Genomic DNA, 21,903 nt, shown 5'->3' on the forward strand with positions numbered 1-21,903 from the left:
TAGCATCACATATAAATGAATGAATGAATAAATAAATAAATAAAAGTCTTCTGTCCATCTACAATTGAAAAAAAAATTTTTTTAACCAGGCAAGCTGAAATTTATTTCCCACTTTTGTCTCCCAGGGAAAACCATCAGTATGAAGAAACTCTAAAACCCTAATGGAAGTGAATATCTGAAAAGAAATTGTGTGGAAGTTGAGACCCAAACTTGATGGGGCAATGGGAAAGAAGGAAAGGAGTGTCATGGCTTTGGGTCCCATCGGTTTTTATAAAACAGCATGCCAGAAATGGGAATGTACATGCACCTAGCACGATGCCTGGCATTTTGTAGTTGCTTAATTAGTATTTGTTGAAAAACTGAGCTCTAAAGTCTGCTGCTAGCTCTGAAATGAGGGGTTGATGCATGCTAAGACACAGATGAACCTTAAAAACTTAGTGTTAAGTGAAATAAGACAGACACATGAGGAAAAATACTGTGATTTGTCCTTACAAACTGAATGTGAGGAGATTCCTAGAATAGACAAATTTATAAAGACAGAAAGTAAAATAATGGTCATGAAGGGCTGAAGAGAGAGGCTAACGGGGAGCCACCGTTTAAGGAGAACAGAGCTTCAGTCTGGGATAATAAAAAATTTCTGGAGATGGACGGCAGTGACAGTGGAATAATATTGTAAATGTACTTAGTGCCACAGAATTGTACCCTTAAAAATAATCAAAACTTGGGGCTGGGGCTCAGCACTTATCTTGCATGTGTGAGGCCCTGGGTTCGATTCTCAGTACCACATAAATAAAATTAAAAGGTACTGTGTCCACCTACAACTAAAAAAAATATTTAAAAAAAATAATAATCAGGGGCTGGGGTTGTGACTCAGTGGTAGAGCGCTTGGCTAGCATGTGTGAGGCACTGGGTTCGATTTTCAGCACCACATAAAACAAAGAACTAAATAATGGTCCATCAATAACTAATAAAAACATTTAAATAATAATAATAACAACTACTAAATTTTATGTTATATATAACTAATTAAAAAAACTTCAAGGATGTTTGGAAGATTTCTCTTAGGACAAATTAAAGAAAAAGACAAAGGCAAGGTGCTTACAGTGTAGTGGATTGCTATGTTTTAGGGCAGAGAAAACTGAAGAAATGGGTACTGAGGATGTGGCCACTGGTACAGCACTTGCCTAGCATGTGCAAGGCCCTGGGTTTGACCCCCAGGCCTGCAAAAAAGAAAAGAAAAAAGAAAGAAAGAAATTGAAGAAATGAAGCACCTACATTAGTATTAGAAAAAGGAATGGTCACAACCCAATTTTGCTTTAAACCAAAGAGATTTTAATGGTGTTTGTCTATTCCACAATTCCCTAATATGGGTGGTCTCGCACGTGCTCCATGATTGTCTTCAAGCCAAGCCAGGTCTCTTCAGCTGTGGGCAAGATCTGCTTGGCCGGCAGGAGGAAACCATAGCGGCCTGTGTCTCTCAGTTCAAAGGCAAATGAGTATTTGATGCCAGAGTCATAGGACCAGTCAATGCTTCCACCACTGGCTTGGTCTAAAGGGCAAATAAGAATAAGGACTGGTTATGCTATTCCCACTGACCTCTACATAACCTCTATATTCAGTTCCACCATGATCAAAGGTAAATCAGACCCCCATATGCATGGGTTGCAGGAGCAGGCATAGTGCAGCAGAGGCTCATGCCCACAGAATACACAAGAATACTTTGAAAAGCAAAAGGTGTTATTCCAATGAACACAGTACTTAGTCTTCCTCTGGTGTTCTTAGGAGCCTCTGGCTTTACCCACCCATTTGGAATCTTGCCTGATGCCCTAATTGGCATCTTCCCCAGGTTAGGGAGGCCACACCACTTCCTTCTTTAGAAGGTACAGGCATTGTTTCCTGTAGTGGTAGAGCAGGAGTTATGGAGTAAGAGATTTGGTCCCTGTCCTTACGAGACTCTCAGCATAAGGAGGGAGCAGGCTCTGCTACATATGTGCAGCCTCCCTGCTGATGGGCTAAGTCAGTACAGTCATGTGCACCTGAGACATGTGTGGCCACTGACATGACAGATGATGAAGGCGGATGGCATGAGCCTAGGAAGATTCAAGGCAATCAGACTCGGTAGAACTAAGCAATGGGCTGGTCCTGAGGCCCTGCCCAGGGAGGGCAAGTAGAGGACAAATGGAGGATATGGTTGTGGCAGAGATGAAGGAAGCCACCCAGCCCTAAAACAGGACTGGGAACATCAAGGAAATTGTACCAGGAAAGAGTAGGACTAGAGGTTAATATTGTGAATTGCCAAGTTGAACATCCCTTATCCAAAATGCTTGGGATCAGAAGTGTTTTAGATTTTGGATTTTGGAATATTTCATATATGTAATGAGGTTATCTTGGAGATGAGGCCCAAGTCTAAACACAAAATTCACTTGTTGCATATATATCTCACACATGTATCTTAACGGTCATTTTATATAATGTTTTTAGTGCACCTGCCTTTTGACTAGGATCTGCCACATGAGGTCAGGTGTGGAATTTTCCACTTGTAGCATCAGGTTAATGTTCAAAAAGTTTTTGATTTGGGGACATTCCAGATTTTGGATTTTCAGATTAGGGATGTTCAACCTGTAATTCTGAGAAATTCTTGTGCACTTGTCAGCCACAACAGCTAGTATAGTGCCTGATGAATAACAAATACTTAATGGTTGCTGACTTGGACTGATTCTTCCCAGGGTACCAAAATTACTAATCTATACCTCTGATGTGGCTATATGATACAATCATCCCATAAGGGGTCCATAGAAGATAGAGTATTAGTTTCAGATTGAATACTAACCCTCAATGATTAGCTGGTGACCTAAGGCCAAGATGCTTCATCTGTCAAATAAGGATGATATACCATGTATTTCACAGGGCAGTAAGAATTAAATGTAATAATGTAATGGCTATGATTACAACACTGAGTGCTCACTAAATGTGTTAGGGTGTTAAATTATCTTATTTAATCTATACCTTAGTCCTGAAGTAGTTACTAGCATTGTACCTATTGTACAGATGAGGAAATTGAGGTTCAGATGAGTTATAATGTAGGTAGAATAGGCATCCAATAAATGTCAGTCATAACAAGCATTATCAATAAATGACTAGGATCTTGTCAACTTAGACCACATTAAGGATCAAAGGCATCTGGAGGATAGTAGGTGGCTGCTTTAGAGTTGGTGAACACTTAATTCTATATATTATCTTTTGAGTCTCTTGACAATCCATTTCACAGATTAAAAAGCCCAGGAAGGGTGAGTGACTAGCCCAAGGTGACTTGATTCCAAAGTGGCAGTTTTAGCTCAGATCCAGGCTTCTTCTGGCTGTGCTTTCCCCACTACATCTCCCTGGGAAATAACTCAAGGATACCTTCTCCTGGACCAAGCACTCATCACAGCACAAAGCCCTTTCCAGGTGGGAAGCTACCCAGGAACTTTCTCACCCAGAACACACATGAAGTCACCTCGTAGATGGAGAGAAGCAGATGTTTCAGGTCAGAAGTGAACCTAGGCAGGAGGCAAGAAGAACCTAACTGGGACTGGTTCTTAGAGGCAGGGCTTGTCCAAGGTATGAAGAAGCAGGATAATAGGCTGTGTTCTGAGAAGACTGATTTGCAAAAGTTGCTGATACCTTTTTATGGAGACAGGATCTCATTACAGCAGTCAGTTCTGGACAAATTTGCAGCTAGAACTTGCATTAATGATGATCCAGTCTTCAAAGATCACACAGCAAATCTACATTTGTCTGATATTTGCTTATCAGAAATGTCTTCAATATCTGTGTCCTCACCAAGAAAGAAAGTACACTAAACCTCAGCCTTCCAAATTCTACATTATTTGTAAATACTTCCAGACAAAGTATATTCCTTATAATAAAATGGCTAAGATTCAGGAGGAGGTTTCAGGGGTACACAATGTCCTTCTTCTGACATTCCAAACTTCAGCCTCCATTCATTCAGAGGCTGCCAACCAGACGAAGGTATGTGCTCCTCAGCCTTAAGCTGCCATCATCATCTCGAGCTAGGTCCACTTCTCTGTGCCCACTGCCACCACTCAGAGGGCTCTCCTCCTTGGAGATGGCTCTGATAAAGGTTGGGACAAGCCTACATGGTTAAAAGAGGTCTCAGCAAGTCAGGCATGGTGGTATGCGGCTATAGTCTTAGCTACTTGGAAGGCTGAGGCAGAAGGGTCACTGAGCCAGGAGATGGAGATCAGTCAGCGCAACGTAATGAGATCCTGTCTCCATAAAAAGGTATCAGCAACTTTTGCAAATCAGTCTTCTCAGAACACAGCCTAATACACTCTCTCTCTCTCTCTCTCTCTCTCTCTCTCACACACACACACACACACACACACACACACACACTCCAAAGCTTTTCATTCTGTTTGATTTGATAATCTTGCTTCAGGAATGTCCCCCAAAATCATCTAATAACAAAAGGAATTAAAAAAAAAAAACAGGTTCATGGTAACACTATTTGACAAAATATTAAAACAATTCAAGGGCCCAGTAGCCAGGATTTAGCCATATAGTGGAATAAGAAATATCTAGAATGCAAATACATAAAATTCTATAGGAAATGATACTAACTTTAAATAGCTGAACACAAAATACAGCAGACATGGATTCTAACTAGATAAATACATTTGATTGACAAAAAAAAAAGATCATTAAGTTTATTAAATGTATCATAAATCACAAAGAAAAAATTTCAAAATACTCAAAAAAGAAAAGCTTTCACCGGGCATGGTGGCACATGCCTGTAATCCCAGGGACTCAGTAGACTAAAGTAAGAAGATTGCAAATTCAAAGCCAACCTCGACAACTTAGCAAGGTCCTAAGCAACTTAGCAAGACCCTGTCTCAAAATAAAACATATAAAGGGCTGGGCATATAGTTCAGTGGTAAACCACTGCTGGATTCCATCCCTAGTACCAAAAAAAGAGAGAAGCTTTCATGGCATGTAATATTATCAGATCATTAGTTTCTGCATTTCCATGAAGGGCTCTGAATATAGTAAATATCACTCTTTTGCTCTCCAAAACTCCCACTGAAAGCACCATGATTAGACTAAAGATGTATTTCCAGTGTTGAAAAAAATTAAAAACTCACAAGTAGCAAGTGAGCCTTCCTGCAGATCCCCACCCCATCCTATGTAGCTGTTCCTCTTGCTCCAGCCTGATGGACCACCTGGGCCGCCTCTGATTACCCCTTCTTACCCCTCCTCTGCAATCACTCTGCATAAGTCATTTCTCCTCCCTCCTGTGTCTTCCACCTTTCCTTCTCTATTGGTTCTTTCCCCACAGTCAATAAATATATTTCTTGTCTGAGGGGGAAAAAAATAAAGCCTTCCAAAGCCTTCCATTCTTCTCTCTCTCTGTCTCTGTCTCTGTCTCTCTCTCTCTCTCTCTCTCCCCCCCCCTCCCCGCCCCTTCTCATCCATTCTTCGGAGACTGCTCTGGTTAAGATCACCAATAAACTAGTGATGAAAATTCAATGGAAAATGTTCTGTCCTCATCTAAATTGACCTTTTCATGGCCTTTTTCATTTTAACCACTGCCTCCTCTGCTTGCTCCTTCCCTGGTTTCTGAAATCTAGGATTCTCAGCCTCTCTGCCTGGACTTCCTGCTGCCTCAAACCTTACTCCCCCTCTCCTCTCAGCTCTCTTTCCACTCCAACTATCTCTGTTTTCCTCTTCTAACCATGCTTTCTATGCTGACCCGTCCCAAATCAATCTCTCTCTCTCTCTCTCTCATCACAGGGCCATGTTATCCAGGATTGTTCCACCTGAATCCCCTACAACTATGTCAAGCTCGACATGTCGACAATTGAATAATGTAATCTTTCTAGCCCCACCCCACCCCCTTTTACCCTCTTGGGTACCATTCAATGACCTTTAGTGAGAAACCCTCCACATCCAATAAGCAACAAGAGTTGCTTTACTTCCCAAATCCTGTCCATCCTCAGTAGATGGCTCTAGTTTGGGAACTCTTCCTGTTCCCCTGGGGCAGATGTCCCTACTTCCTGTTCACCATCACTCCGGTCTCTACATTGCTGCTGTGTTCTGCCTAATTCTGCATGAGAGTGAGCTATAAGGAACTGGACAGTGTAGGAGGGTGCAAAAAAACTCAGATGCTTAGAAAGTTCTTCATTCTAGATATTACATAGTAAGTATCTCATGGAGGAGACCAGACTTACTGAAGGAAACTGGGTAAGGTTCGGTTCTATGCATGAAGTCCTATCCCTTTCACATCTAGGCATTTAAGAGCTTTGATCCAAGCTCACGTGGTGTCTGCCATCTTAGTGACTTCTTACTAACTTCCAGCACAACAGATACTTACAGATGACTGAGCAAATTGGTCCCACTTTATACTTGGTGCCATGCAGGCTTGTCACAGACTGGGCAGCCTTTTGGGCCAGTTCATCCTGTATATTGATAAAACCAAATAAAGGTGACTGGATAACACTTGCAACCTTGGAAATTGGTTGCCCAATAGCAGAATATAGACCAGGGAGTTCTTTTTTGTTTCAACCATTTTTCATTGAGAAGTGAGCACAAGAATACTTCTATTGGCTTTGAAATACAACATGAAGACCTTCATTGTTTACTTGGTCATCCAGGTTTTTGCAATATTCCAGGGTTCATTATTTTGCCACTATTCACCCTGTTCAGAAGTGTGGATGGAAACAGGGTACATGTAAGGGGACTAAATAAAATGTATACTGACCCCAGAATGTACCCAGAAAGTTGGTTTTTTTTTTCTTACTGGATCTCTACATTGGCTTATTTCCCTGTGATTGTCTCTTTTTCCAAGAAGTAGAGCTCAGCAAAATATTTTCCGTTACTTGAGGGTTCCAATTTTGACTGATTGAGGCTTTACTGTCCTTGCTAAGGATAAATGTAAGGTCTTGAACTTGGGTCCAGGAAAACAACTGTACAATTACCAGATGGGGGAAACCTGGCTCAGCTGAAGCCTGGGAGAGCCTGGGGGTTTCAGCTGTCAATGAGCCCAACATGAGTCAACTGCACGGTGTTACTGCCAAAAAACTAATGTGACCCTCAACTGTATTAGCAGAGTGCACGGTCCAGATGACGGCAGTTCCGGCCATGCTCTGCTCTGCACTGGTTAACCTGCAACATGAGTTCACATTCATTTCTAGGAGCTACCTTGAAGAACACAGACAAACCAAAGGATGTTAAGAAAACTGTAATAAGAATGGTGAGAGAACCTGGGCCCATATTGTGAGTGCTTAATGGAACTGATATTATTTTGGAGGTTATCCCTATCTTAAAGACCTAAGAGAAGAAGGTCAGTGGTCTTGAAGTAATTAAGGCATTCACATTCCAAAGAGAAATAAACTTGCTCAATAAAGCCAAATGATAAACCAGGGCTGGTAGGGGGGAAAACAGAGGAAGAAGGTTTTCCTTCCCTACGAGGAAGAACTTTAACTATCAAACCTGCTTGCAACATGGAATCAGCCCCCTTAGAGGCAGGAAGTCATCTAAGTGTAGACTAGATGACTATCTGGTAGACATTTGAGGACCAGGTTTGGATAATTTAAGGTTATCTCGGTCATTTAAAAGTTCATCCTAGATTCCTTCCAACCTTGACACTCTTTTTTCCTGATTTGACTTTGAATGGTAAGAGTCACCATCAAAACCCTGACAGAGCCAAAATCCAACTAATGAGATGAAATATATGAGATATATCTGATGAATATAATGAGATATATCTAAATTGAAATAATCTATCCCATTTCTGTCTGGGGCTGCTGACAATAATCTATTTGAAGGTAATTTGTCCAAAAGGTCCCAATTCTGGACTTATCCCTAACATATGGGTTTCAAAAACCAAGTCTGAAAGCCAAATTGGAAATATCTGCACATTCTCTTCAGCATGGGATAGCTGTTGCTCAATTGCAAACAGTCTCCTGAGATGTCGCCATCTGACCTAAGGCTGCCGCCAATTTGCTTATTCCTGAAACAGGAAATATGACAGAAGGAATCAAGTTAGGGAATGAATGTTTTAAACTCAGTGCATCATCATAACAGGTCATAAAGTCAAAGGTCCCAGAAAAGTATTAGGAGAGTTTTGGGGAGCAAGGTTGCTTAGTATAGAGCATCTGTTCACCACTTCAAGAGCCTCAGATCTAAATTCAAGTGGGTTTTGGCCAGGTACAACTCAGGAGCCTGAGGCAGGAGGATCACAAGTTCAAAACCAGCCTCAGCAACTTAGCAAGACCTTCAGCAACTTATGAAACCCTGTTTCAAGATTTTAAAAAAATAAAATAAAAAGGACTGGGGATGTAGCTCAGTGGTAAAGCACCCCTGGGGGTTCAATGTCCAGTACTAAAATAAATAAATAAATAATAACTCCAAGTGTTTTTTGTCCGTAGGCAACAGAAAAGCACATCCTTATAACCCACGGTCAAATGAGGCTCCTGCTCATCTGGATTAAGGCAACAACATTTTCATGAATTCTATTTTCCAAGGAAACTTAGTTTAGGAAACTAAACCTTTGGTTGATCACAATCTTCTTAATTCCTGGACTTAACATCTATCATTTCCTTAACCTGTCATTAGTACACCTCCACCTCAGTGCCTAACTTCATGATTGACACTTATTTGTCCATACAACTGATGTTGTAGCTGAGCTAAAATGAAGTTGAAAAAAACTCACCAGTTCATCAAAGTTATCTGACTTGGTACATTTGTACCCATAAGGGTACATGAGCAGCTGCGAATAGCTATGGAGGGTAATGAAGGCTTTGAATTCCCCATGACTCTTGATGAAGTCCACTATGGATTTCACTTCAACTTCAGAGTTGGCCCTGGGTCCACGGTATGAATCGGAGCAAGGACTGCTACTGGCTCCAGGTCCTGGTGGGATGCAGGAGAAGCCCAGTGAGGACAATAAGCTTTATGAAAACACCACAGGAAGGAAGGGACCACGCACATCACTAAGTTTCTCCTCTGGAAACCAGAATCATTATGTTTGATCAAGACGTTTCCTAAGGGCATAGACAGGAAGCCCAACTGAGGAGATTCTGCACACATCTCTTCTTTAAAAAATATGGTTCCTCTATATGGCAGAAAGAGCTACCAAATTAGATCATCTCCTCTCTGTGGGAGTTGTTGGAAGAAAAGCTCGATTTAATATTATAGATGGAATTCCTGCATTGGGTGGGAGTTTTAGCAAGTTCTTTTTCTGGGATCTTTTCCAATTTGTAGAATCCAAGAGCAAAAGATTCTATGCATCTGTACTTCCAAGTCACAAAGCCACAAAGGCAAAAAAGCCTCTGACACCCTTTCTGCCATGAGGAAATCATAACTACACTTGACCACAAGGCTACCTTTGGCCTTGACTCCCTCAGCAACCAGAGTTGCTCAAGAACACTGAGGTGGGGTTATGGCAGGCATGGCAGGGGCTCTGAATGCTAGAGAATCTCTTAGAGAGCAGGTAAGGGTTGAGATTCCCCAGACTAAGTGACATGGGTGAAATGTAAACAAGCCTCTGTCATCTTGAGTTTAAATTATTTAATAAGAATAACATTTTAGGGAGGAAAAACACTGGCATTGAAATGCTGGGAACTGTTCAATATTTTGGGTCTGGTGCTTTGATTATTTTCCCCCTATGCAAAAAAAATGAATAAATAAATTGCAAAAGCGATGAATGAAGTTGCAACTCATCCATATGCTGTCACAATCCCCTAGCGGGTCCTGTCTCTATTCCATGACTCTCATTAATTCATTTGTTTTACAAATATTTAAGGATTGCCTTCCATGTGGCAAATTCTGTGCTAGGTGTTAGGAATACTAGTGAGAAAAAGACAGAGCTCCTAACCGCACTGTTATTGTGGGCTCCTGAGGAGAAACCAAACAAATTTCAGTTCTGTGATTACAAAAGCATAAGGAGGTTTAACCAGTACCTAAAAGCATAAAGGAGCCCCAAACAGCCTGCCACTGAACTCCAAAACATAAGAGCTGCAAGCCAGCAACAAGCTAATATTTTACTTTGAATCTGTTTCGAAAATCAATGTCTTAATCCTATTTGTACTTATTTTTAAGTTTTCCTTCTCGAAGCATCTATAGATGATGTAATGCTTCTCCTCGGAATAGATCCTAACCCCCTCTAGTGGCTGGTTCAGGGCTTCCTGAGCTCCCGCCATTGTGCAAAGTCTTGCTCTGGCAGCTCGGAAGCTGAACCGGGCTACAGCTTGTGGGAAAACCAAGATGTGAGACAAAATATATTAAATGCTGCTCAGAGCACTGTGACAGCACTGCGCTCCTGTGAAGGGAATTTAGTAAAGTGTTTTTCGAAGAGGTTTTTAAATGGCTTGAATCCTAAATGGGCTTAGCAGGCTGACGCACTGCAGAGCTCTGCAAACCAGCTAGTTAGCCAGACAGCAATCTAACCCATCCGTAGGGGCAAGTCCCTGCGCTCACCTCCAAAACCTGCATCCCAGTTTCGGTTAGGGTCTACACCGACACACAGGCTTCCAGAGACCTTGGACCGGGTCTTTCGCCACATCCGATTCTTTAAAATCCGACCCAAAAAGAATTACAGAAAAAAGAAAAACCGGTCATTCACCCTGATGAGAAGGTCCCTTCAGAATGCAGTTCATCCCTACTGCGCCCTCCCAGGAGGGTCTCTGTGCAATCGCACTCACTTCTCTTGCCCCGGAGGTGTTGGAATAGTTCCGCTCGGAATAACCCCCATCTCCTCAAATAAACATCTGCCAAACCACGTTCCATAAAACACTAGTTTTATTCAATGCTAATCACCACCACAACAAAAAGCAAGGGAAAGAGAGTTCTGTGGTCGAATATTTGGGGGAAAGATGGGGCTAAATTGGTGAATTTACTTAAGAACTTTTAAGGATTTTTAATGCTTTCATGTTGTATATGCACCACTCAAAAGGATAGAGTGGGCGGCATTTCCTAGGTTCCATGGAACCCTTTATTCTTGCGATATCTCAAGGGATGAGGACCAGTTGCTAGGACGAGTTTCTTTGAAAGCGCTACCATCGTCATCAGCTCGCTACAAGAATAAACTGGAGGCTCTGATTCATTTCGGACGTATCTGGGGTCACGACTGCCACAATGGTGTTTTGTAATGAGATTTTCAAGGGGGGAAAAACCTACAAAACTCCTTTTAGTGATATTACAGAGGATTTCTGCCACAGATGGTAAAAATGCTGGGATGCATTGTACTGCTACCTAAATCTTACCGCAATCTAATTGTCAGCAGGTAACATCCGCCTTCTCTTTTCTATCAATCCCACCACAAAAAAAAAAAAAAAGAAAAAGAAAAAAAAAACGCAGAGATAATTGGAACAAATCTCCTAGGTGACTCACTGGTGAACACTGAGCTCTAATAGCCCAGACTAACGGCTGAAATGGGCTCTGGCTGAGGCGACAAGTGAAGACATCATGTGTTGGAATAAGAAATGATTATAAACATTTCTCTGTGCCTCCTTTCAGGGCCACTACTGAGAGATTAGGCATTCTGTTTAGAGTAAGTCGAGAACACAAAGATTACTTTTATTTGGTTTTTGAAGTTCCTACACATCTCCTTAAAGTCTTTGTGGAAGAAGAAAAAAAGTTCAGGCTTACTTGGGTTTGAGAGAACACATATCCATCGGGGTTTGTGACTGGCAGCAGGAAGATGTCCATGGTGTCCAAAATGGAGGTGATGGATGGATCATTTCCATAATCAGAGGCAATCTGAGCAGAGAACAAGTGCCATATCAACCTCACAGTCCCTCTCTTTTGACCAGGGGACTCAGGACAGAATATTAAGGCAATATTTTTTTACAAATGTGACCTAAGGACCACTGTTGACCAATGAGAATTTTCCCAAGTCTACTGCAGCCCAGTTTCCTGTGGTGTTAATATGTTTTAATATGCTCATGTCTATATTTTCATTTCTGGTCAAAATAATTTACTTGAATTAAGTAAAAATCAGTTATCATGTGCTCATTCTCCCTCAAAAGCAGCAGCTTTCTTCCTATGAATTCTGGTGATGCACGCTGCAACAGTGAGCAATGGTATATGTGGCTTATGTGGGTATGAACCAAAGAAAAAAATTTAAATATTCCTTAGTCCTCACACAGTATAGCATTCCAAAAGAACTCAGGACCAACATCAAATTACTTAAATATGTGGCAACTTTGTTAAAGATCCAGAGAACCAGTTAAATTTCATTTGGGGAATTACATTTTTACTTGCAATCAATTGCAGTAGAGTTGAAGTTTCTGCAGGATTAAAATTTATTCATTTCCTGTGCTCAGCCATCCTAAGGCATTATTATTCAACTGTTAAATATCCATTTCATAATACCCTAAAGGTAACCGCATTTTAATTGAAGGGAAAAATGTATCAATTGGTATGCACGTGGTTGCACATGCTTGAATGATCTGATGTGGATTGATTTCCTTTGCTCATGAATTAACATTCTGATTTATAGCATGTCATTTTTGAATTACTTAAGAAATACCAGACTAGGTCACACCCAGCCCCGTGTCCTGACTCTCATGCCAACAAACATGTGGAAGAGAGATATTGCTACATCCTGGCTTCAAAATCAGATTTGGGAAATTTTCAGAACAAACCCAAACACCCTTAACTAATTTCAATTTGGATCTCTAGGTCAAAGTCAACTCATTTTACACCTGTTTCTATTTTCTGTCTGAGCCCCCTTCACGATTTTAGATATCTCCAGCACATCAAGCCTCAACCTTAAGAAGCAGCAAAGTATTTTTCTCTAATCTGTTCTTTTGCTGAAACCTGACTCCGGCCCTTACTTGCCCACTCCTTGGATCCCCTCGGGTTTGCTGTATCTTTTAAGGAGGGTATAGTAGCAGACCCAGGGGCACAAAGCCATGGCCCTGGATGGGGCAATATCAAAAAAGATTGGATGGATCTGTTTCCTGTCTATGTGGCAAGAGAAGGGCTGGGCAATAACTCAAGCAGGGACCACAGGGACTATTGTGTACTGGCTTGTGGGCCTGAGCCCAGAAAATCAAAATAAGAGGAATTTTAGGCAAAATGACCTTATTTGCTATCCACAGTGCAGTAGCTTGTGTAACCCACTCTCGAGCATGGATCCCAGCGTCTAGCCAGATGGCTGGCTTGTCTCCTCCGGTGCTGAACTGCAAAACACGAGTGGCAACGTGAATGGCTCTGCCGCTATGAGCACCTCGTCCCCTCTGCTCCCCCTGCAACCTCCTCCTTCTCTTGTCCCCTTTCTGTTATTGATGTGCTTAAGAGAGGAGAAGGAGATGCAAACAGTGTGCTGAGGATTAACTCTTCTCACTTAAGATTTTTTGTTTGGGTTTGGTTTTAGTTTTTTGGTAGCTTTCTTTTGACATAAACTTAAATACAAGATGGGTCTAGACTTCCTCCCTTGATGTTTGTAAAAACGTAGTTGCAGATAACGTAATGACATGAAAATGTGTTCATAGGTTTCAAATTGGGGAAAAAGCAAGTTACAGAATAGTATATAATTTTATTTTTAAAAAGACTAATTCATATAAATATGTGTGTTCATACACATGCGTATGAGAAAAAAGGAGGGGAGAGGGAGAGAAAAGAGAAAGAAATAGAAAAAAAATGTTTATAAATAGTTGTGAAAGTAGAATTACAAGGATTTTTGTTTTCCTTTTGTTTTATTTTCCAAATTTATGCAAGGATTGTATTATGAAAATGCTCATGATAACCTTTTGAGTCCTTCATAAAATCAGGACAGGCAGGTTCTGTAGGTGCTTTCCAGAGTTTAAATTTTATGATCTAAGTGACTTAGTTTTATTTGGAACAGTGGCTTTGCCAATTGGATCAGTAAATGGGAAGGAAAAGATTATTTTTGCACCATCAACTTCTATCTCTGTGCAGCATCCTAAACATAGCAGATAAGGTAAATGAAAAATGCAAATCCTTACTACAAAAATTACATTTCACAGGTTTTGAGAGTTTTAGCTGAAAGTGTTCTGTGACTTTTCCTTCAAAGAGCTCAAGTGTAAAAAGCAGGGAACTTTGAAAAAGGCTGAACAGGACCACCTGGAAAAGGGAAGACCAAGAATATCCAAGGCGGATGAGAAATCTGGGGTTTCCTGACCCAGTTGGAGACACAGGTAGAAAAACGAAAAAGAAGGGAGGGTAGTAAACTTTAGCAGCAGTACCCCGCGTCGTAAGTAGGCAAACCACTCCTCCCAGGCCTGCTTTGGGAAAACCGCTCTGGGGAAATCCATCTGTCCCAGTCAGTCAGTTGGTTCCCAGCCATAACGTTTCCAAATTTAGCAGGGAGTTGTGACATTTAGCCCCTTCCACCCAACCAACTCTTTCTAGGAAGTCTGGGGAAATAATTTTCACTCTTTTTCAGGGCAAGGTGCAAAAGCTTCAAACCATCATTACGAAGACTTTCAGGAGTAACAAGTTGCAGTAAAACCTGAACATTTTTCAGCTATCATCAAAAAAAAAAAAAAAAATCTCTTTCAGGGCTTTCGCCTTTGAGATTTAATTATGTCATCTTTTTGCATACTGCGGAACTGACGTTTTGTTTTTTGTGTGTGTGTGTTTGTTTTTATGCGGTTCAGGCAATTACTCGGTGTTTAAAAAAGAAAAAAAAATGGCTTAAATAAGAAAAGGAAAAGAGAAAAGGGCAAAGAACTCCCACCTTGATTAATTACAGAATGCTCCCCAGCCCCCTCTCTATCCCCGCCGCCACCTCCCCCTCCTCGGTTCCTATTGGCGCGCGCCGCCCGCTTCCCCGCGAGCGCATCTAACCCGACACGAGCATTAATTCTCTCCTGCAGACCTGCGTCAGCTTGCGCAGGAAAAAAGAAAGAAAGGGGGGCTGAGGAGGGTGGGGGGTGGATGCTCAAAACCAGCAAGGACCGGTTAGGAGAAAAAAGAGAGAGAGACCTGCTCTGCAGGCTGATGTGGGAGGGGCGGGATTCTAGAAGCATCTGGAGCAAAAATCGCCGCTGCCCCGTACCTTGAGCACGTTCATGGGCCGGTTTTCAAAAGAAGAGCCAATATTCACTTTGCTCACTAGACCAGGGTGCTCAGCCACGAGGTTATCCATTTCTTGGGATATCTGAAATGTTTCAAATGATTAAATAAAACACTTGTAAACGAATACTTGGATGCATCTATTAGTGGCTTTTCTCGCCCCTCTCTGCCCATCCCCTCGGGGCACAGTGGAGAGGGTAGCACAGCCGACTGCACTGGGGGGGTCGGGGGCGTTTGAATCCTAGCTCAGGGATGATGAGTCATTCTAGAAAAAGAGAAGCCATTTTGCTGCAGCAGAACCGGCTCTTTCCAGTTTTGTGCAAAACAAAATGGCACTTGTCTGGGTTGCCTGTGGCTTTCCTCCACTCAGCTCTCAGGTGGAACTTTTCCAGCCAGGAGGCTTCTCGTCCTTACTAGCAGAAGAACACAAATGATAGTGGCATCCATAAGGATGAATGTGGAGGCTGGTGCTACAAAAGGCAGCGGGGCTAGTGCAGGCCTTTGGACAATGGGACGCGTGGACTGCAGACAGACTCAACACACCGACCACTCCAGCCCCTGTTTTCCAGGCTCATTAAAATTCTGTGCATTCTCCAGCAGCCGGCCTGCGTTCATTGCTGGGACTGAGACTGCGCATCCAGAAGTTACTAGGATGAAAACAGTCCTTCCAGCTGTTGTTTGCCGCGCCGGAAAGGGGGAGAGAGGCATCTTGTTACTTCCACTCCTTTTCTTCTTCGCATCAAACTAAGATACAGCTATTTATCTATACCTATCTATATTTTTTTCTTGGGGCAGGGGGAGAACATTAGAAAGGTAATAACAAGCATATATTGTATTACACTTGTGAGGTCGCTCCATATTAAAGTGCATTAATAATTCTGTCACTGAAACAAAGCAAGTGAGTTCAGGTCACATTTCACCCTCAAGTAAGTTTAGGTCAGAGCAGTTTTACCATGAAATAAATTAGGGGATTTTTTTCCCCCAGAGTTGTTTGCATTTTAAAATTAATTTAGAGATTGAGACTTCCTCCACGGGATCTTTTCTACTCTCCACCTCACCCTTTAACCCTGCAACTGCAATCTTCTCTACCCCCATCTACTCCCAAATAAGTCAGTGCAGATAAATCCCTGTGGGCCCCAAGAAGAACTCCGTGTCACAGAGATAAGTGCAGTTTGCCCAGGTACCCAGCATGTGACCATGTGACCCAAATGGAGAAACGGACTAACATAACTCAAGAAAGACCTCAGAGACTACATAGAAGTCACTACTATGTAGCCTTGGAACCCTGAGCACGGTGAGAGGCCCCCCCCCCACCTTTGTCTGGAATTCAAAAGTGTCAAGGTGGCCCCTGATTATATCAATGATGGCAGCCGTAAAGCACAACTCTCCAGAGGCTCAGAAATCTGCAAAAGTCTGTTGAGGGGAAGATCATGAAAGAGCTATTCATGAGCTCACTTAAAACACTCTGAACACTTCCAAAATAAGTATATGGTTGTTGGTATGGGCAGGTGGAATTCAGATCCTGCATTAAACCACTGACACTGATACAATCCCAAGGAAACTTGGAGAAGACGGAAAATAATAGAATAATTTCTAGATCATTTTATCACTACAGGGAATTAGTGGCCTTATCATCGGAGAAGAGAGTGGCCCATTACTTGGATGAAAACATTTTGAAACACCTACCTCTTCCAAGGTGTGGTAGGCCCCAAAGTTGAAGTTACCATTTCGTTCTCTTCTCCGATTAAGCAGCATTTCTTCATTCTCTTGGTCCAACAGAACCTAAGACAAACCAGTTCTACCTATGATTTAGTTAGTAGCAATGCATTTCAGTTTATAATTGTAAAGGAAATGATGACACTCAGTTCCCAGTGCCAAGCTTTCCTCTTCCTGTGCTCTACACAACATGACGTCTCTGGTTCATGCCTTTCCCCTATTCTGGCAGCACTCTGAAAGGGGATGGGACATTAATGAGGCAGTGGCCAGCCTGACCCTGCCGGTAAAGGATGAGGGTATGGGGAAGACATACAGTTATAGTCTTAAGGCTCATCCTACCTTTCTGAGTCAACCTCTAATGACAAGCTAATTGAATAGCAACTTGATTTTCCCTATTTTATTAACACCTTCATATTTATGCTTAGTCTCTCATTGGCTCTTTCCCTTCAATTCTTTGTTGCCATATTCCAAAACTTGTGCCAGACGCAAAAAGGAAAGAAACAGTGCCTCCCTACCCAACCTGCAGGGGTAGCACATATGGCTGGAAAATCCTAATGATACCCACAGGTGCCTTCCCTGGCCAAGAGGGCTCCAGGATAAAAGAAGGGGAGCCCTCCGTTCATGTGGACCAGGAAGCCTCTAGAAATCTGGTCTATAGCATAATTACCTGAACATCTTCGATCATGATGGAATAAGTAATTCCCTGGGATTCCAAGAAAACTTTGACTGCAGGTACACTGACAAAGGGAACCCGAACATGGGCTGTCTCTCCTGGGGTGGTGGGTGATTTCCAAAAATCAAGCTAGAAGGGATAAAAGGACAAGCCAAATAAATGAGTATGTTATTCTAGGGGGAAATGGATAGTTTCGCATTGATAGATTTCAATGTGTTTGCCTAGTTTATCTTGAGCCCACAAAATCCAAATCATTGTGAAATCACTGAGTGAAGGCAACAAGAGTTTTTAGATATCCAAGCATCAGCAAATGTGTTATATTGCCCACCTCCCCTGCATGGCTAGATAATAAAACTGGCAAAGGAAAAGATTATTTAAAACTATGGCAGTTGTTTTTTTTTTTTTTAACAACCTGGCATTCAAGTGATCCAATTCATTTCATGATACTATAAATCATTTTAGAAGGGAACTAATGCATTAAAAGTGTTTAATATCTTTTCCAAAGTTTTTACTATCACATTTTATTTTATTTTTTCATTCTTATAATATACCTGTGGGATAGAAGAATGGAATGTTTATCCCCATTTTTCTTAATGGCAAAATGAGTCACAGGAAAGGTAGGTGACTTATCTAGTGCCATGTAGTTGGTACTAGTGCCCAGGTTTTTGGAATCCCAGCTCCATGAGTTAGCATCCCACATTCTGTCAGAGGAGTCAAAATACAGTCCAAAATAGGTGTCAATCATTGTATCTGACTGTAGAGTATTCATTTTGATAAACAAAAGCCCTCACTGGAACAAATACCTGGAGATGTTCTTCAGCCTCCAGTTGCACCAGATTTTTAATTTGTTCTTCATTGCGTGGGATAATCTCCAGAACTTGGTCTCTAAAGAGTATTAACATAGACATAAACTTGAAAGCAAAACCTGGACACTGCTTCCTGTTGCTTTTAGCTCCTGTCAGCCTCTCCACGTAAGAGATGAATGCAACAGTCGATAATCACTCTACCAACCCAGAAACTAATAAATAGGATAGTGACTCACATCCCCAGAATAAGGAGGTGATAGAATGACTTTATTTCCTCCAAGGAACCGTTATCTAAATAATAATTAAAAGGGGTACCTGCTCCTACCACGAAGCTTGTTATTAACGTTATCTTTCCTTTAGCTAATGAGCATTTGTCAAATAACACCTACTGCCCATAAAGCATCGGCTTTTAATCTTTGTGTGTTCCTGTTTTCTTAGAAAAAAAAAGTTTAAAAACAAAACAAAACCTGGGATAATTAATTTAGTGCTTGGAAGAGGAATCAAATTCACATCTGTGTAAAACTAACGTTTTCTGGGTTTGGGGTGGTTTTGTTTGTTTGTTTGTTTGTTTTAGTTTTTGCAATGATAAAAGTATCAGGGTTCCATCTCCAAACCAGATTTTTGTGGTCCAAACCCGGAAATTGCTAGGGAAAACTGGAACCCAGACAAATCAAAGTGTCTCTGTTTACCCACTTACCTAGCACTTATAATGGCAAATAAAGGATATCAGGGACATTGTGGCAGAAAAGAGAAACCCCAAAACAAGAAAGCATCTTCTTAGAGAAGAGTTTGGGTAAAGGAGCTGATTCTTATAGGTTTTCTCTGGGGACAAGGTCTTTTCCTCCTTTAACTCTTTCTTCAAGCTGGCTGACTTTCTATCCTGTGGGGAAGATTCAGACAGGTACAATGAGCCACAGAAAGGGACCAGAATCCAGTTCTGAAACCAAACCCCACACAATTTCCAATGAACGTCAGTGGAATACATGAGCAACAGAATGCTTGCTCTTTAAGGCTTTTCTGCCTCCAAGTATCCATCTGCCACAAATGGTCTGAAAATTCTCCCATTTGAGTCTCATTACTTTGGGTTAATGCATGGACTCCCAGGAGTCCTCCATTCATATGAGAAGGAGCTTGGAAAAGTAATACATTTGGCTAACATTTCCTGGTGTGTGTTCTAAGGAACAGTAGTCCTTTGAGTTGCTCAGGGAAAAAAAAAAAAAGGGTGGGGAGGAGATTGATGATTTTTTTAAACATTGGGGTCCATGCTGCATCCTTGATTCCCTCTTAAAGATTTATAATACACACTAATTTAGTCACAGTTCCTAGGAATTTTATACTTTGTTTAACCCTCTGATTCCCAAATGTATTTGACCATCTACTTTCTTGGATCAAATTTATTTGACTGCTTCATTAGTTCCCTGAAACACTCTCCAAAAATTCTGCCCACGGGCTGAGGATGTGGCTCAAGTGGTAGCGCGCTTGCCTAGCATGCATGAAGCACTGGGTTCAATTCTCAGCACCACATAAAAACAAAATAAAGATATTAAAAAAAAAAATTCTGCCCAAAGTCCTTCATTGAATTGTGGAACCAAAGCACTTCAGAGCAAGGATGAGTCCTACAGCTAAGAGAGAAGTCTGTCTGAAATCATCAGGCCTGGCCTTCCCACTTCCTGAGGTTCCACCACCCAGATTCTAAATCTGAAGATCAGGGAAGACCAGAGCTGACATAGAGAATGAAGCTCAGAGAAGTGGAAGGAAGGAGGAGAGTAGTCTTGACACTTATTGTGACCCTGAGACAAATGGGCCACATGGTCTGATCTCTCCTGCTGTCCATCATCTCCACCTTCTGATCATTGGCAGGGAAAAGGAGAAAGGACAGAGAGAAATAGGGTTATTTGTGTTCTGTTTTGTGAAATATTATTAGGCAAAATGGCATCATCCCTGTCATATAAAATGACCTCATAAAACAGAGTTGGGGGCACTGGAAAGAAAGGGAAACAGGCCTCAGACATGTGCTCCGAATATCTCTCACAGAACCAATCCAATGAAACTGCCTGTCCTACTTTTACTTAGCCAGTTATGAAAGAACTGCCAACTATGACCAGAAGACTAACTTTACATATTAACTCCCCCAACTTGCCAATCAGAACTTGCCTGTTCACACAAGCACCAAGAGTACCAATGAACTTTCATTCAAAATCACTTGCATAGGTTTCTCCATCGTGATAAATCCCTAGACCTTTCCTTTGTTCTCCAGACACACCGTACCACCCTGGGCTGTGCATGCATGTTCTGGGATTGCAATGCTATTCTTTATTCCCAAATGAAATTTCATTTATTGGAGATCCATCTCTATAATTTTCGTTTGACTTGGATAGTTTTCACTTTTATTTTCTTTTCATGTCTTTCATCTATTTTTGATCACCCTCTCCTATATTTCCCACTTATCCTCCCACCCTGATCTAAGAGAACTCTGGAAACACTGCATACACACACCCATTATTCTGTAATCATCCAATGAGAGACTCCATAAATCAGGTAATATAATTCAAATAAGCACCAGAAAACAAAACTTACCCCACAAATGTTTCTCGACTGTAGATGTGCCCAAAAAGGGCACCAAATAACAGGATCAACCTCATGGTCAAGCCTTTTCCCAGATTCCAGAATTCAAAGTCCTTCCTGAACTTTATTTATAGGGAGCACAGCTGAGGCTGATCTGTTGGCCCGCTGAGAACCCAAGTGAATTCCCACATGGTAAAATTCCCACCTGCATGTGAAATCTCCAAGGTTGTAGACACCCACCAGTGTGATATCACCAATCTGTACATTTTTCCATTCCTGGCATGAGATAACAAACTTCGATGGAAAGAAAACAAAATTGGCCAGAGCATATCAAGGGCAAATCATACATTTATGATTTAGAACATAAAGTGCCATTTGCTCTGCCCAGTGATAGAAGCCAGATTAATAGACCTAGAGGTTAAAGTCCTTTCTGGGTCTCTGACAAAAGAAAAAAAAAAAAGGGCAGAGCATTTATAGTAATTACTCAGGCATCCTGTCTATCACATTCCATTAGTTTGCTCATTTGTTTATTTTTAGAACATTTACCCTGAAACACTGCAATCACTCCGTCCACATCTGCTGAAGGTCCCTGTAGATGTGGCCCATTCCAGTCCTCACTCTATATTAAAGCAAAACAGAATGCCTTTTAATATTCAATTTTGCCCTGTCTCTAAAGTGATCCATCTGCATTTGCACCAAATTGATATCCCTATTTCTGTGCTTTTTCCCAAAATGAAAATGTCTTTCTGATTATGACAATGAGGTTGCCTGTTATAGAAAGTTTTGATTAAGAGGAAACATTTTGTTTAATCACCCATAATTCTTCCACCCAAAGAAAACCATTTGGTGTCTATCTTTCCAAGTTTATTTAGATGTTTTAGAGGTTTTTTTTTTTTTCTTAAAGATCAGACTGTATAACATACACTGTTTTTTAAATAAAAGTTTATTTTAAACAAAACTGATCTTTCCTTTCTTGTCCATAAATATAGATCTCCAATAATCCAACTTTGTTTCTCATTGCATAAGAAGAAAATACATCTATTTTCTTTTAGAAACCACAATTTCTTGCATTTGAGTTGTTGACATGCATTCTATTCA

The 21,903-nt window shown here is 41.3% G+C and overlaps 1 protein-coding gene across 1 annotated transcript; it reads right to left on the minus strand.

The window, feature by feature from the left end:
• Positions 1-1,309: 1,309 nt before the first annotated feature.
• On the minus strand, positions 1,310-20,951 carry Cpa2 (carboxypeptidase A2). Its single transcript, XM_015493952.2, has 11 exons — positions 20,818-20,951; positions 18,238-18,319; positions 17,429-17,563; positions 16,732-16,827; positions 15,029-15,130; positions 13,089-13,187; positions 11,650-11,760; positions 10,480-10,570; positions 8,714-8,913; positions 6,374-6,458; positions 1,310-1,549 (listed from the first exon to the last, which is right to left on the minus strand). The coding sequence occupies exons 1-11, from the start codon at positions 20,880-20,882 to the stop codon at positions 1,362-1,364; spliced, it is 1,254 nt and encodes a 417-aa protein (XP_015349438.1). The 5' UTR covers positions 20,883-20,951; the 3' UTR covers positions 1,310-1,361.
• Positions 20,952-21,903: the final 952 nt, after the last annotated feature.

The sequence above is a fragment of the Marmota marmota genome, unplaced genomic scaffold (genome assembly GCF_001458135.2).
Source record: "Marmota marmota marmota unplaced genomic scaffold, marMar, whole genome shotgun sequence".
Classification (NCBI taxonomy): domain Eukaryota; kingdom Metazoa; phylum Chordata; class Mammalia; order Rodentia; family Sciuridae; genus Marmota; species Marmota marmota.